At 43.8% G+C, this 15,056-nt stretch overlaps 1 protein-coding gene across 4 annotated transcripts in view; it reads right to left on the bottom strand.

Moving 5' to 3' along the window:
• DAPK2 (death associated protein kinase 2) overlaps nucleotides 1–15,056 on the bottom strand; it is a 42,094-nt gene that overhangs the window by 13,490 nt on the left and 13,548 nt on the right. For all 4 annotated transcript variants that reach the window (XM_027657505.1, XM_027657504.1, XM_027657508.1 and 1 more), the window contains exons 3-7: nucleotides 10,300–10,521; nucleotides 4,619–4,757; nucleotides 3,185–3,314; nucleotides 2,042–2,090; nucleotides 1,348–1,374 (exon numbers count right to left, since the gene is read on the bottom strand). In XM_027657505.1, the coding sequence (XP_027513306.1) occupies nucleotides 1,348–1,374; nucleotides 2,042–2,090; nucleotides 3,185–3,314; nucleotides 4,619–4,757; nucleotides 10,300–10,521 (567 nt within the window). The remainder of the gene's footprint in view (nucleotides 1–1,347; nucleotides 1,375–2,041; nucleotides 2,091–3,184; nucleotides 3,315–4,618; nucleotides 4,758–10,299; nucleotides 10,522–15,056) is intronic.

Below are 15,056 nucleotides of genomic sequence, written 5' to 3'. Positions count from 1 at the left end.
GCAAGTACAGGTGTGTCACTGGAGACCAGAATGCTCATAAAAAACAAGGATCTGGACAACATTTCAAACCCCTTTCCCTGAGCTTGGGCTCAGCCAGCTTCCCTCCCTTTTTGTGCACTGCAGGACAGAGGGAATTTGTTGCACTGAGTCAGGTTTCTCAGCCCATACCCCTTACAGCTTTCAAGGTCTAAGCCTTTGGTATAGCTGAAGAGTGGATTTAATTCCACTACATTTATTTTCCACACTGAAAAGACAATCCCTCCCCTTCAGGCCTCCAAACTTGTCCTGAGCCCCAAGCTGTGCAGTGCAAATCCACCCAATGCCAGAGCCCCCTTTTTTGAGCTTGGCAGCAGGTTAGTCCTCTGAGTATCACAGGGAACAGCTGAGCCCAGGGTGAGACATTTCCCAGCATAGAATATCCACCATGTGCTGCTCCCCAGGACTCACAGGAGCTTGATTTCAGTGGGAGCAGTTAGTCCAAGGACCACTGCCCACTTCTGCAATTCCCATATCAAACCAGAGGACAAGCAAGGAGTGCTGTCCCTCGGTCACACCCATTGTCACACAAGCAGTTCCCCAAATTGTTAAGTTCCATCTTAAAACTCTTCCCTGCTTGTCCCCAGATGCCCACACAAACTCATTTCTCTGAGAGCCTGAGCTTGTCAGAATTTCCTCCTTTTATTTATTCATCACCAGTTGGCACACTTTTCTTCTAAAGAGTATCTGTGCCTAAAAAGCATTCTGTGATCTACTTTTCCCCCTGTGCTTATTGACTATAATGCTATCCCCAAACAGCCTTTGCTTTACCAGCTTCAACAAACCCTTTTTTTTGCCCTGTAAGTTGAATTCTCAGTTCCCAGGGTCAACTTTTCTGCTCCTTTTCCAGCTTAAATTGAACATGGGCGACCATATTTATGCATAATAATCTAGACTTCTGCTGCCTTTACAAGCAAACTGAAACCTCCCCGTTTCCACCCGAAACGACACACCTTGGAAGGGGTGCTGTTACCCTTTCTATGCTCTCCACATGCTGGTAGCTCAGTCATTCCACCAGCAATGGATATGCTTGGCTTTTCCATCCTCTGCCATTTGGAGCTGATGAGGTCCCAAGGGAAGCAGAAGTGCCCAGTGGTGTCAGGGGCCATTTGCTCTCAGTTTGCTCAGAGTGCCCCCTAATTTTAGCCCTTATTTTCAGCTTGAAAAGGCTGCAGGGCAACACTGTGAGACAAAGCACTGCCCACCCCCTGTGTGCAGGTCTGTCCTCAGGTGACTGCAGGCAGAGCTGTCCTGTACTAATGCAAGAGAGCTGCAGGAACACTTGTACTGGGGCGAAGCTGTTGTACTCACAGGATGTAGGTGATGACTCCAATGCTCCTAAAAAACAAAGGAGAACAATGGCAAGGGTTATACATGACCTGTGTTCTTCCTAATGTACAGAATATGAAAAAGTGAATTAGCAGCTGCAGTACAGGCAGGAGAGCCACTGTGGCCTTAGGTAACTGCTGACATCTCTTTTACAGAACAGTGTTCCAGGGAAAGAATTAATTTTACATGTAAGAGTAAGTAATGTGGGTATCTGGAGTCTCCATGTATTTCTGCTCTAGTGGGTACTACAGCACACATCAGAAAGGCAAAGGATGTTTTATTTGGGGTGACCTCATTTGCCTGCCTTCTCAGCAGATGAAATCAGTGCACAGGTCTCCTCTGCACGAAGTGCTCTTAGAAATAAAGCTATCAAAAGCAGTCACTGCTTGCACTGTTTTCTTCTAAGAGTGCTCCCCTGCAGTGGACAGTGGCAAGCACTTAACTCTATAACTGCCAGCACTCGAGCTTTTCATTGTAATTTTGCAGAAATTAAATGCTTATCTTATAATTTAAAAGGATGCATAAAAATGACATGACAGAACATAGAGTAATTAGCTGTATTTAAGTTTTTTGTTTTACTTTGTGGCAGTGCAATGGATTCTGCTCAGAGCCAAAAAGGAAAAAGTAATTGTAAAGCAACCTGGAAAAAAAAGTACTAACATTCTAAAAAACTTACCACATGTCTGCAGCTAATCCAAGTGGTTCATAGTTTACGATTTCTGGAGCTGTAAGAAACATTTAATTAAACATCAGCAGTGAAATAATGTGTCTTTACCAGGCTGGAGTAGCAGGACAAGAATTACCAAGAGGGAGAAACAGGGGGAGAGAGAGAAAAGTTAGTTATAGGATGCATTGTTTGTAATTTTATACCCCAAACAGGAGTTTAAGTTCACAGCTGTCCAGAAGAGATTATGTAGGGTAACTTAAAGCTTAGTGCAACTCAACAGTAAGGGTAAAGCAGATATTATACACTAATTACAGTGCAAATTACAAAAAATAACAAATTATTTCACCTCCCAAGAACATTATTGCCCTCGAGAATTGGAGCTTTTGTTTTGTGTTTAACTGGTGCCATTATAGGAAGTTTGTAAAGGCCAGTCAGAAAGAGCTCTTGAGCAAGAGTTTGAAATGACTTGCCAGACTACTTTGCTATCCATGTCAAACTCTGTTTTATAGGAAACATTTCCTCATTGGAAAACATCCTCACACAAGATTGCAAGCAGGAGAAAAGAGTAAGGGGTAAAGAAGATGAAAAAAGGGATCTGTAACAGCTGTGTTTAACTGGAACATTAATTACAATTCTCTCCTCACTCCCCAAACCAACCCCAAAGCCTCTAATTGAAACTAGGAGAAAGAAGTAGGATTAACCCAAAATCAAAGTGAGACAGATAATAACTGTGATCAGTGAGGAACAAGAAGAGAATCAGGTGGTAAAATGTGAAGGAGTTGAGGGGTTTGTGCTCAACAGGTGAACAGTGTGAGGCATTTTAATCTAGAAAGCAATGACAGAGGTACCCATGTCACTGTGTACTCACACACCACAACACAGGGAGATCTACTTACTCCAGGCACCAAAGGGAAGAAATTATAATTTGTATTTGCAGAGTTTCACAATCTCGATCCTGAATTTACATCACTAAGCATTTATTTGGCAGCAGTTTACTCTCACAGGAGTAGCACATCCAGTTTATAGAAAGCACCTCTCACCTATCCCAGAAAAATAAAGCAAACCTCTAGATTTAAGTCACCTTGATAGAAATGAGATGTCTCAACTTCCTCATGGAACCTGTAATACAAGACAAAGGAACATGTCACTCACCTACAAATTCTGGAGTTCCAAAAATGTTTTTAAATTCAACTCCATCTTCGATTTTGTGAGCCAGGCCAAAGTCAATGAGTTTGATGTGTGGAATAGGGATATTCTTGTCTAGAAGCATAATGTTTTCAGGCTAAAAATAAAAGACAGATCTATGTTATTAAAATATTAACATCTTGGAAAGCAACAGAGTTTTCAAGTGCCTTTTTTTTTTCCCTTTGCAAACACAACACTGTAGAACAAGAAACACATACCTGTGCCTAACCATTTACAATGGTTTTGATGAAGGGTTTTTATATTTCATAACATCTGCCCAGTTGACTCTATACTGTACTGCAAGCCACTGGGAGAAGCTTTATTAAATATTTCTTGAGGGATTCTAGTCACATCTGAACCTATTTAGGGAAGGAGAAAATGATCTTCTCTATGAGACAATCCACAGCTGCAACAAGGCCAGGAAGATCTGGGATTTACCAGCTGAAAATGGGTAGAGTTGGGATCAGAGGTCCTAGACCATATGATAGCAAGCTATTAAAAGAACATGTGGCATTCCTCACAGCATTGCAGGAAAATCTGGAGCTGGAACTGTGAAATTAAAAGTATCATGTTCAACCACAGACTTTCCTCTTTTACCAGATTTAAGGGAAATGTCATACACTTCTTTCCTGAACTAAGTTTCTCAGCCTTATCTGCTCCCCTCCATGGCCCCAATTCACAGGTTTCAGAGTAAACTCTGGGTTCAATTTATCTCCCATGAAGAGCTTTAATGCATTAATTTGTCAGAACTTAACCATAAGCTCAAGAGCAAGAGTGAGAGAGTTTGATTCCCTGCTGGCCTTTCCACAGCAGATCCCAACATGGAAACTGCTCCTGCTAACACATATTCTCAGTCAGAGCCACACTGGGAAAGAGAACATATGAATAATTTATTATCATAATCTTAGACCAAGAATGTTTTAGCCTCAGGCTAACAAGTCAGTTTTTCTTCCATGGATCTAGGGCACATGTGTTCACCACAGATACAGGATGTAAAGTTCTTAAAGCAGCCAGAACAGACTGAAATGGCAAAAAGTCACAGTCACACCTCTGGGACTGGTTGATTCCTTAGGTGGTATAAGGCACTGCAGCTGATGGAGCCCTGTCAAGTGAGGAGATAATGATGAATCATCCTCTGTCTAATCAGATCACTGCTTAAAAACACGTCTTATTTAACACTACAAAGCTCCAAACCCAGTCCTTTAAAACCCAGGAGAGTTATTATGTGAATACATTTTAGGTCATTTAATATCCACTACCAGTGAAATGATTCTTTACTTATGTTTTCTGATTTCTATCTTGCATATCTTGCAACATCTTCAGTGACCACCTGACCTTACTGGCACTAAATACCAAAACTAGCAACTAGAAATCAGCTAAAGTCTAAAACAGCATCTTTACCTTTAAATCAAAATGAGCAATTTTCTTAGAGTGAAGGTAATTCACACCATCCAAAATCTGCTTGATGAACCTGGTTGCTTCCTCTTCACTCAAAGACTCCTTCTGTGCCAGGAAGTCAAAAAGTTCTCCTCCAGAAACCCTGCAAAACACACCAGAAAACAACCTGTTATCTACTGCATTGTAACACATAAAATAAATGTAAGCACAGAAAACTAAAGTAGCAAAGAACCTCAAGGCAGTTAGAAAAAGGCCACTCTTGTAGACAACCATGGGGTTTGTGTTCTGGTCCCAGGTGGCCCAAAACTTCCTTTTGGCTTCAGCTCTCTCCCCTGGAAATTAAGGACCAGCTTTTCCATTGAAGCTGTAAGGTTTGATTCATCAAGGATTATACAGGACCCAAAAAAGTTACATTATTTGATGAATCCACAGACATGTTCCTATTTCAATAGGTCGACTTAACCACTTCAACTGCTATTTTTCAACATTTTGGATGAACAGGCTGTAAGAATCAACAACTGCTAAAGAATCACTTCTTAGCAGTGGCCATCAGAACCAGGAGGCAGCAAGACTTGCCAGCAGAATCCCTTTTCTTTGCAGAACAGCTATTCCCCTGTTCTCACACAGAATCTTGCCTGACATAACTGACAGGAAAGCATTTATTTGGTGCTGAATTTTAAAGAAGAAAGCAGATTGCAGCAGGTTGGAAGGTACCTAAAATTGTTTTCCCAAATCAAGGAAGTGCTCTTCGTTACTATGAGTTTTCACATCAGAATTGGAATACATTTTCTCCTTATTTAGAACCCAAGACTTCTATTTTCATTTCTGTGCCTTGTACTGAGAGTTCCAGTGCTATTTTTCTATACATTATGAAACAAAATACTCTAAATATCGAACTGGGGATTGTTTGCAGCTGCTATTCATAATTATGCTTACATTTATTGTTTCCAGTTCATGCTGTCATTAATATTATTGGTTTATTCTCATTTAAATTTACCCATAAAGCAGGTGTTGCTCTTGGGTACAGGGTGACCACCCACCTTTGCTCACACTCGGAGTGCAAGCACAAGACCAGCTACAAATCCTGCAAGGACAAGTCACCTGCAAACAAGGACAACATGTCAAGAGCCACAGCGAGATCGTGCTGGTGCCTTCACTTCTGCTCTTGCTGTGGGTGACACACACTTTCTTGTTCCAGAGGCAGAGCCTGGTGACCTGGGCATTGATTACTGGGTATTTTTTCACAGCTCTCACATAGCCAGAAACTTCTGTAAGCAACGTGAGGCAGGACACCTCAGCTGGCAGTGACCTCACTTCACCTGGGCAGAGTCACTTGATGCTTTAATTGTTACAACTCTGGCAAATTGTCTGGCAAACCAAAATAAGCTCATACAACCCAGGAATATGTTGCAACTTGTCTTTGACTCTCCTTTCTATTCACCTCAGTTACTCGGCCTGTGAGACTCTTATTGGATCTCTGATTTTCTTTTTTAAGTGACACACCCCAAGGGTCTCAGCACTAATTTCAGCTTGGCTGGACAGGTTTTGTTGTGCTCTGTGCATATCAGGAGGAAGGGAACACTGCCTCCTTTCCATATTGTAGTAGGTTAGAGGTCTTGGTTCATTAGTTTAAAAATTATTACAGCCCACTGTGACAAACCAGTGAGGAAATCTGTAAGAAAACCCTGGTGGTGTCTCGGTGAAATCTGTGGTCAGTGAGCAGGGGAGGCTCATTTTCTCAACTATTTCTATTTCAAGTGCACTTAAGCAATCCCCCCTGGCAGACACTGCATCCGGCCATCAGGCAGCCACCTGGGCTGGGACAGCTCTTGTACTTGGCTGGAATTTAACCATGTAGGCACACTGCTCTCTCTCTTCCTCTTTTATCCTGTGAAATCTCCTTGCTGATTGTTTCTTATGGTGGACTCAAACCAGGCCTAAGAATTAAGCAGCCCTCTCTGAGCCCAGACCAAGAGCCCACACAGCCCAGGCTCCAGTCCTGCAGGACAAGCAAAAGCAGGCACCACTTCAGGAGAGTACAGAAGCTGAGCCACTTGGAAGAGTCCCCCTGCTCACCTTGCCCTGGCACAGAGCACTGTGCTAATGATGTCAGAGGATACTTTCCTCTTGGAGGAGACTGGGAGCTTCCTTTTGAGGAATCTCCTTTGCTACACAAAGGAATGTCAGAAAAATGGTTCAGCTGCCCAGACTGGAGGTCCCTTAATTCTCTTTCTCTCTTGCTGCCCCCGAGAGTGGTCACTTAAACCAGCTGGGTTGGTTGCTCAGGGCACACCAGGAATTTTTCCCCAGTGGCAACCTCGCCAACATCCTGGGCAACCAGCTAAGCCCAAGGCATCCTGAAGAAAATATGCAGCCTGCAAGAATGAAGGTCACAGGGGATTTACTTGGGAGCTTCTTGATGTATTTTCCCACTTCCCTCTAGTTCACACTAACCGTGAATCAGGCTGCAGGGGATTTCCAAGGTACAGAACAAAACATTAAAAATAAAACAGGAAGCAACATGAAAAGATCCAGGGAGTTTGAAGTCCCTTTGTTACTTTATCAGCAAAAGACTCCCTCCTACCAAAACCACATGAACATCTCATTTTCTGAAGGTCAGAGACTGGCATACGTGACAATCTCCAGTCTCTTGTACTATAGCCTAACACATTAGCCTAAGCTGTAGAGATCTTGAAAGAGTAATCCAAGGGAAAATTCAGTAGAAGAGATGTGATGATTTCTCACTAACAAAAGACTCAGGCTTTAAAACCAGGTTTGAGTAAATTGTACCTAGAGAGTGGTAAGCAGTTTAGTGCAGGATCATTCTTATCCATGTTATGCACCTGAACTCAGAGAAACCCTCAAGCAGAAGAGATTTAGCAATCCCAAAAGCCAGCCATTATGGAATCCCCCCAAAAAAACAACCCAAAAAACACTTCAGCACTAATTCCTTTGCAGTACAACACTCATAACTGCACTACAAGTTACATTTGAACATCTAGGGAGGATGAACATCACCACCTGCAAATGCTCCTTTCTCAAAGGTCACAGAAAATTTCCTTCCTCTGGTTCAATCTCCTTCCCTTACAGCAGGTCACCTTATTGCCACGGCAAGGAAGAGAGAAAATGATACCTCTGTCTTTTATTGGACTTGGAAGGAAAAGTAAACAACAACACTGTCTCATTTCTTGGCAGGAGCTGCTTTGTGTACACAGCCCTGACACTTCCCAGTAGAGGAGACTGGGGTGCCCATCAAACCTACCTCAGGCTGCTACTTTTTGGGCAGGGCAGCCTCCAGGCAGGGCCCAGGGGACACAGAACAGCAAATTCACAAAAAGCTGTGGGGAGGAAATGCCTGAACAATGAGCACGAGGAAGGACACACTGTGCACCTGCCATGTTGCACTTCACAGCAGTGGACCTGGCACTGCTCCTCCTGCTCTGGGACAGGAGTAACAGCACCTGTGGGAGTGACCCCTGTGTGAGGAGGAGACAGCCTCGCCTGTGCCAGCACAGGGAGTTTGGGAAAGGGTCAACATTTTGGACAAAGCCTCTTTTAAACACCAGAGCAGCTTCTTCAATTAACCAACAATACTGGGGACATTTTTTTGAGGCTGAAGTCCACTGTAGATTAACATAAGAGTGGTTGGCCAGGTGCTGTAAGCTTACCTTGATAAACTGCAGGGAGTATGAGACAGAGCAGAGTGTCAGAGGGAGAGAGATCATCTATTTACAGAGACAATTTAATTACCTTTATTAGCAATTATTATCATCATCCTCAATTTGTACACAGCAGCTGAATGCAGAGGCCTTAATCAGGTCAGAACTGTGCTGCACCCAGACTTTGAGCAGTATGTTAGAGCCTGACAAAAGGACACACAGAACGTGTCAGGGCACGTGAGGACAGGAAAAAGCAGAAGGGGATGAAATAGGAGATTGTTTTAGCCCAAAGTGGCTGCCAGTCAGAAAAAGCAAGTTCCTTTCCTGCCTTCCAGAGCGTGGCTGCAGAGATCAACATTTGGCCATAGACACAGAAGTCAAAGGTAACAGATGCTCATCATTACTCATATGCCATCCTCCAGTCACAGTAATCTCCAGAAATGCTGCCTGGCCTGAATGCTGGCTCCCCTAGAAAGCCAGTGGTTACTTCATCTCGCTCAGGGGTAAAAGCCTTGTTGCCTGGATTCCATGCCCAAGGTCAAGGCTGGTTCCTCAGGGAACAGATGGTCTACATCACTTCAACCATGGTGACTGTGAATTCCATGCCTCACACACACTGAAAAATTGCATCACTTTGCATGGTGGGATGAGGCTACAGCAGCCCACAGATTGCTTGGTTAGGAGGTTCACTTGTCACAGGACCTAAATGGCAGGGGTTTGCCCCCCTCACGTGGTGGCAGGAGGGAGGAGTAAGCAGCTCTGCTTCCCTCCCATCCTGCTGCTATTCATCCTTGACAGTCAAAGACTAGGGATTAAAAAACCTCTTCCCTTGCCCTCCTCTCCTCTTTTCCCTTAGCTCATCTAAATGAGGAAAACATGGGAGTAGTGAGAATGGCTGCAAATTTTGCAAAGGGTTTGATGGCCTCCCATGTGTGAAAGCAGGAGGGAAAATGAAATGAGCATTCAGTGGCCACTTGTACTTCCTCCAAAGTTCATGGCAGGGCAGCAGGAGGCAGACATGAGGTAATCCCTCTGTTAGCAAACTGTTTTCAAGTTGACAACACTCCCTGGCTCAGTGTCAAATGACCTCAGCTACCATTAAGGTACACCTGTATACCCAGGGCACACGGATAAAGGGGGGACTGTTTACCAGCAACCTCACTCCGTGCTCCTGCCAAAACCTGTGAGGCCTGAGAATGCAGCAGCTCCATTATCTGTGCCCGTGTGTTCTGGCTTCATAAAAGAGTTTGGCGAAACAAACACTTGAAGGAAAGTACCGAGATCAGTGTTTACAGAGCCATAGTGCTGTCTACTCTCTTATATGGGTCTGAATCTTGGGTCATCTACCGCCACCACCTGCGACTCCTGGAACGCTTCCATCAACGCTGCCTCCGAACAATCCTAAACATCCACTGCTCAGATTATGTGACCAATACATCTGTTCTAGAACAAGCAGCAGTCACAAGCATTGAGGCCATGTTGCTGAGAACACAGCTGTGCTGGGCAGGGCACGTCTCCAGGATGAAGGACCAACCACCCCCTCCCTAAGATCCTGCTCCATGGTGAACTTGCCACCGGCTGCCGCAAGAGAGGAGCCCCGAAGAGAAGATACAAGGACTCCCTGAAACAACATCTCAGCCTTGGCCATATTGACCAACATAACTGGTCTACTCTGGCCTCCAATCAGGAGGCCTGGAGACACAGCATCTATAACGCTGCTGATGCCTTTGAGAACACAGCAGGATCACTCTGGAGGAGAAAAGAAAACACAGAAAGAATCCTGCCTCGCAGAATTTACCACCTAAGGAGTCTTTCTGCTGTGCCTTTTGCAATCAGATGTGCCTGTCTCGTATTGGCCTTTTTAGCCACCAGTGTGCTTGTAACAAACGTGAGTAGAGCCCTCCCCAAATCTTCGTTCGCGAAGCCTGGCCATGATGATGATGATGATGTGTTCCAGCAGCTTCTGCAGTGCTTCCCAGTTCCTGCTGCCCTCCCCCATCCCTGGAGGGCAGTGCCCTTACTCACAGCTCCAGGATGAGGACCACATCCGTCTTGTTCTCGTAGATGTCATGCAGTTTGACGATGTTGGGGTGCAGGACCTGCTGCAGGATGGTGACCTCCCTCTGGATCTCCTCCCGGCTCACCCCGCGCCGGCTCGCCCGGCTCTGCCGCTTCTTGATGAACTTGGCGGCGTATTCCACACCCGTGCTCCTCTCCTGACACTTCTTCACTATGGCAAACTGGCCGCTGCAGGGGCAAGAAGGTGACAAAAAGGCTTTCAGATAATCACAGCTTCCCAAATAAGCTTGACCCTGCGAGGCCTGAGCAGCACTGCTGAGCTTGTTCTGGTCCAACAGAGGGGACTGTTGGAACTCTGCACTTAAAGGCAGTGGAGCATAAGGCAGCCTCCCACTGTGTCTGAAATTTAGCAAAGCCAAACAACATCTGGCTTTTGCAGGGCAGATGTTACAACCTCTAAAAATTAGAATCAGATCTGCCCCAAAAGGTTCAAGCCACCTCTCCTTCACTGGGCAGTGTTTAAGACCTTCAAGTCTGCAGCACACCACTGGATGTTCTGAAAGGACATGCATGCATTCAAATATCTGCCTCAGGAATAATCTCTAGAGAAGTACTCAAAGGATTGATAACCCTCTGGAAATGTAGAAACTGGCCTCCAGTAACCAGTTTTCAAATAAAAGAATGGTTCATTCAATATTTCTGCACTTCACTTGATAATTTAGGTGTAAATGTAACTAGAGTAAGAGCAGTATCTCAGTGCACCTCAAGGACAAAGAATTTCCCACTGTACCAAACAGTACAGGGGCTGCACTAAGGTTAAAGGGCATGTACCTGCAGTTTGGTCTCAGGTCATTATGTCCAGACTTGCAAGGAAAAGACTGATCTTACAGGTAACCTTAACCTTTTGCTACTGTGATTTCACCAGACAGGATCTCTTGATAAGAATCGCAAACAAACTCATGAAGTGCACACCACCACCCCCCGAGTCCACAGGAGAAGCACTGAGCTGTTCCTGTTTTCAATATTATTGTATCCTCCACTGGCTTGGTAAATGAGAGATGTATTACATGCTGTACTTCGTGCTTCATCAGCACAGACATCTGATTGGAGTCTGCCCTCAAACTACAAAGGCAGAGAAATTAAAAAGGAAGGCTGTCACTTGGTGCTCAACTGCTCTCAAGAGCCAACACTCCACGGCAGAGGCAGCCCCTCATTTCCAAGGGTTCAAACAAAAGCCAGCCAGCCTGAAGTACTTCTCTGGGGTTTTAATATGGGTCCTGAACACTTCTGAGGAGAGAGGCATGAACAGATGGGACAAGGGTCCTTATCCCTTTGGGAAAAATCATTCACAAATGGAACAGAGACTGTGGCCATTTGTCGAATGCATTAATTGGTTCACATTTCTCCTGATTTTCTCATTACCTGCAAACCCTAGAGAAATTCCTTCTACAAAATCCCCAAACTTGCCTTAAACATTCTGCTGGAAGAGTTTGCTGTGCAGTGCTGAGAGCTGTTGGTGTATAATATGGGTTTCATGGTTTTTTTGCTTGTCTGACCGTATTTTGCAAGACGTGCACCTTGCTTGGTCCAGACTTCCTAAAGAGACATGGCACTGATATTTCTGTGTTTGCTTCCTTGAATTCTCTCTGGGGATATAAATTCTGTCAGCAAAGTCAGGGAGAAAAGACTTTTTTAACGAGTGCTGATCATGGGACCATGATCACCATGACACGGTCACCTTTGCATAGGGATACTGCAGATTTTGTATATTTTTGTTTACACAAAAGCTCACAAAAAATAATAATGGCACGGCGTAGGAATTCCTGTCTTCTCCTTTCACACAGTTATAGTCTGGGACAATTATTTATCACAATACCCATTCCCCTGTGACCTGTTATTGCTCCCCTGCATGTGTACCCACCAACACACACACACTCCTGCTCCTATCCCAGTTTTCATGCTATTTCCTGTAGCTCTGGAAAACAGGCTTTTGCAGACAGTCTTTACTGAGCCAGTTTGTGACTGAGTAGAGGTTGAAGCCATGAGGAATTATATAAATGCACAATTCCCTAGCCCAGGACATTAAAGACAGAGTGCAATTACCAATAGATAGTTCATGTGGAGGTCTGTACAGCCAGGAAAAAAGAGGATTTTACAATCACAGTCAGACACACTCTGGATTTCTTGTTGACCACAGAGTTTGTAAGGTCAAGCACCAACACAACAGCGTTTCTGCACCTCCTCATGCCTCGGCGTTCAGCACATAAGAATCAAGTGGTGTCAGCTCCCCAAAACTTCCAACCTAGCCCAGGAAAAAAAGCAGAAGAAAGGGAATTATGTCCCCCAGGCACCTGAGTTTACAGCACTGAGAAATGAAGCCATTCAGTTCATTTCACAGGGGGCATTTGTGCCTGAGCTTAGCCTTGAAACTACATTTCACAGCTCAGATGGCCAAATTTCAGCAAAAGACCTTGCCAGAATTCCTGGGCTTAGTAAATGGCTGAAATGAGGATGACTTGGGTCATGAGCAGCTGTATTTACAACACACACAGGATAAGCCCAGAGGGTGACACTTCTGGATGTGTCTACCTGGAGCTCAGAATGTCTCCCCCAGCATTTTCCTGGAGAAATTGCCTGCACATGCCTTGGACACTGATCTTAAGAGATCTTTTCCAACCTTAATGATACTATGATTCCTAATTTATTTTTTTTTTCCAGGCAGTTAAGTCTGTTCCCTTTCAGAAATGTTTTAGACAGCTGTACAACAGCCTGTCACACACTCAGCACAGGCTGTGCTCAACTGTGGTAACAGCTCAAGACTATGAACAACAGCAGCTGCATCCTGTCACTTGTAATATAATTAGGTACAACATCAAATCTGTCCACCATCAATGATGGAATTCATCCCAGAAATGAAGACAACCTATAATTTGCATTGCTACTATCATCTAGGAGATTTGTCACTGAGAAAACAGAGGCAGTAATTTGTCACTAATAAGAACACAGAGGCAATGTTACTGGGTGGGTTTGGAGTCTAATTTCAGAAACTGTAGAGGAGCACAAGGTCAGCTCATTTAATCACAGGATTCAGGAGAGGATGTGGAAAGGATGTGGGAAGAGAGAAACTGGACAATCCAGAATAACAGGATAAGTTCTTGCTCTTTTTTCGAGCCCTACTTTTAACACAGGTGGTGGAGGGTAATGCTCTGGGGCAGAACCTTACATGGCAGAGAGGGAGTAGAGCAGCTCCAGGTTGGAATGTCCTGATCATATTCATCTTCATTTAATTTGCTACAGAATTCTAAAAAAGATGAATTTTTTTATTGTTATTGTTATTTTGGTAGTTGTTAAAGCTTGAAATTCCCATAAAAGAGATGATCCTTCTGAACACGCTGACAGATACCCTCTGCTCTGAAATATGTTTTCAACAAGTTCTTTGAAAAATAACTGAACCTGGCAGAGGACAGTGCTCTGGCATTCTGCCACTCAAGAAGTGACACTCAACTCCCTCCATGAGCCAGGACAATTTAGTTAGGAATAGATTTGCAAGGGATTTTAGGCACCAGCCTCCCACTGACTTTCACAGTAATTAGGTTCCTGCACACTTGATGGAAAACAACCCCTCAGTCCTTCTGTACTTCATTTCCCAAAGCCTGTAAAATGCAGGTAATGCTGCTCAAAAATCAAATAACATTATAGGGGCTGAGCATACAAGCTGGACCTACAAGCTGATTTCATGTCTCTAGATAGCACTATAATTGCAATTAAAATCATTCATATTTTTATTCACAAGCTGTTCTCTGTTCTCAACCACTTTCTTTAACTGCCCAGATTCACCTGCAGACTGCTGTGAAAGTTGGAAGGGTACAATCACAGCCCACTGCACAGAGCAAGACACCAAGACTTTTTCTACAGTTTTTTTTTACTTGAATGGTGCCATAAATACCTATCACTCTTCTCTGATGTTGGTTTTTACCTACAGCAGGTGTGGGGAGACATTCAGTGGTGGGAATGCAAGCCTGAAAGGGTTTATTTGCTGTTACAAACCCCATCCCAAACAAAGACAAAGGATGTCATTCACATATGTGGTTGCCTGTGCTCAGAGCATTTAAGGTTTAGTAGACTTTGCAAAGTCTGCCAGTCATTTGGCCTCCCTTCCCTAACTGGATGATAAATTGAATCTGGTATCTTGACAGTAAGAAATTAAAAAGACACTCTCTCCAGCGTCAGATACTCTCTGAGCTCTGAGTCAACACTGTATCTTGAACTCTGAAAACAATTTTCTTTAAGTTTATTGACAGCAATCAGTTACTTTACAGTCTATGACACAAGCCAAGTCAGAGTCACCTTCTGTTGTCCTCTCTCCAGGAAAGGAGCTTCCAGCACCCTTTGCTTTAATTTTGCACAATCTACAGTTAGAGACCCGTAAAAATTCTAAAAATATGTTATGAAACCATCATGTGTACATTCTTCAGTTAATAGACATGAACACAATCACAATAATACAGTTTAGCCAATCTGAACACAGGGCTTCTCTAGATTCAAGAGGCTGCTTTATTTAGTTTCAGCAAAGAAGGGTAATTCCTTCTCAGTAACAACAACTGTTTTTATGTCAACAGTTTTGTTCACCATGCCTTTCTGCCACTAATTAAGTGGGATTGGTCATCTCAAGCTTAGAAAGTCTGCATCTTGTTACTTTTCAATCTTTTTCATTCCTGTTTCTTTTTCTTGGAAAAAAACACACAAATAAATTTATCCATTTA

The sequence above is a fragment of the Corapipo altera genome, unplaced genomic scaffold (assembly GCF_003945725.1).
Source record: "Corapipo altera isolate COAL_440 unplaced genomic scaffold, ASM394572v1 308, whole genome shotgun sequence".
In the NCBI taxonomy this organism is placed as follows: domain Eukaryota; kingdom Metazoa; phylum Chordata; class Aves; order Passeriformes; family Pipridae; genus Corapipo; species Corapipo altera.
This window is presented reverse-complemented; position numbering and strand designations above follow the sequence as displayed.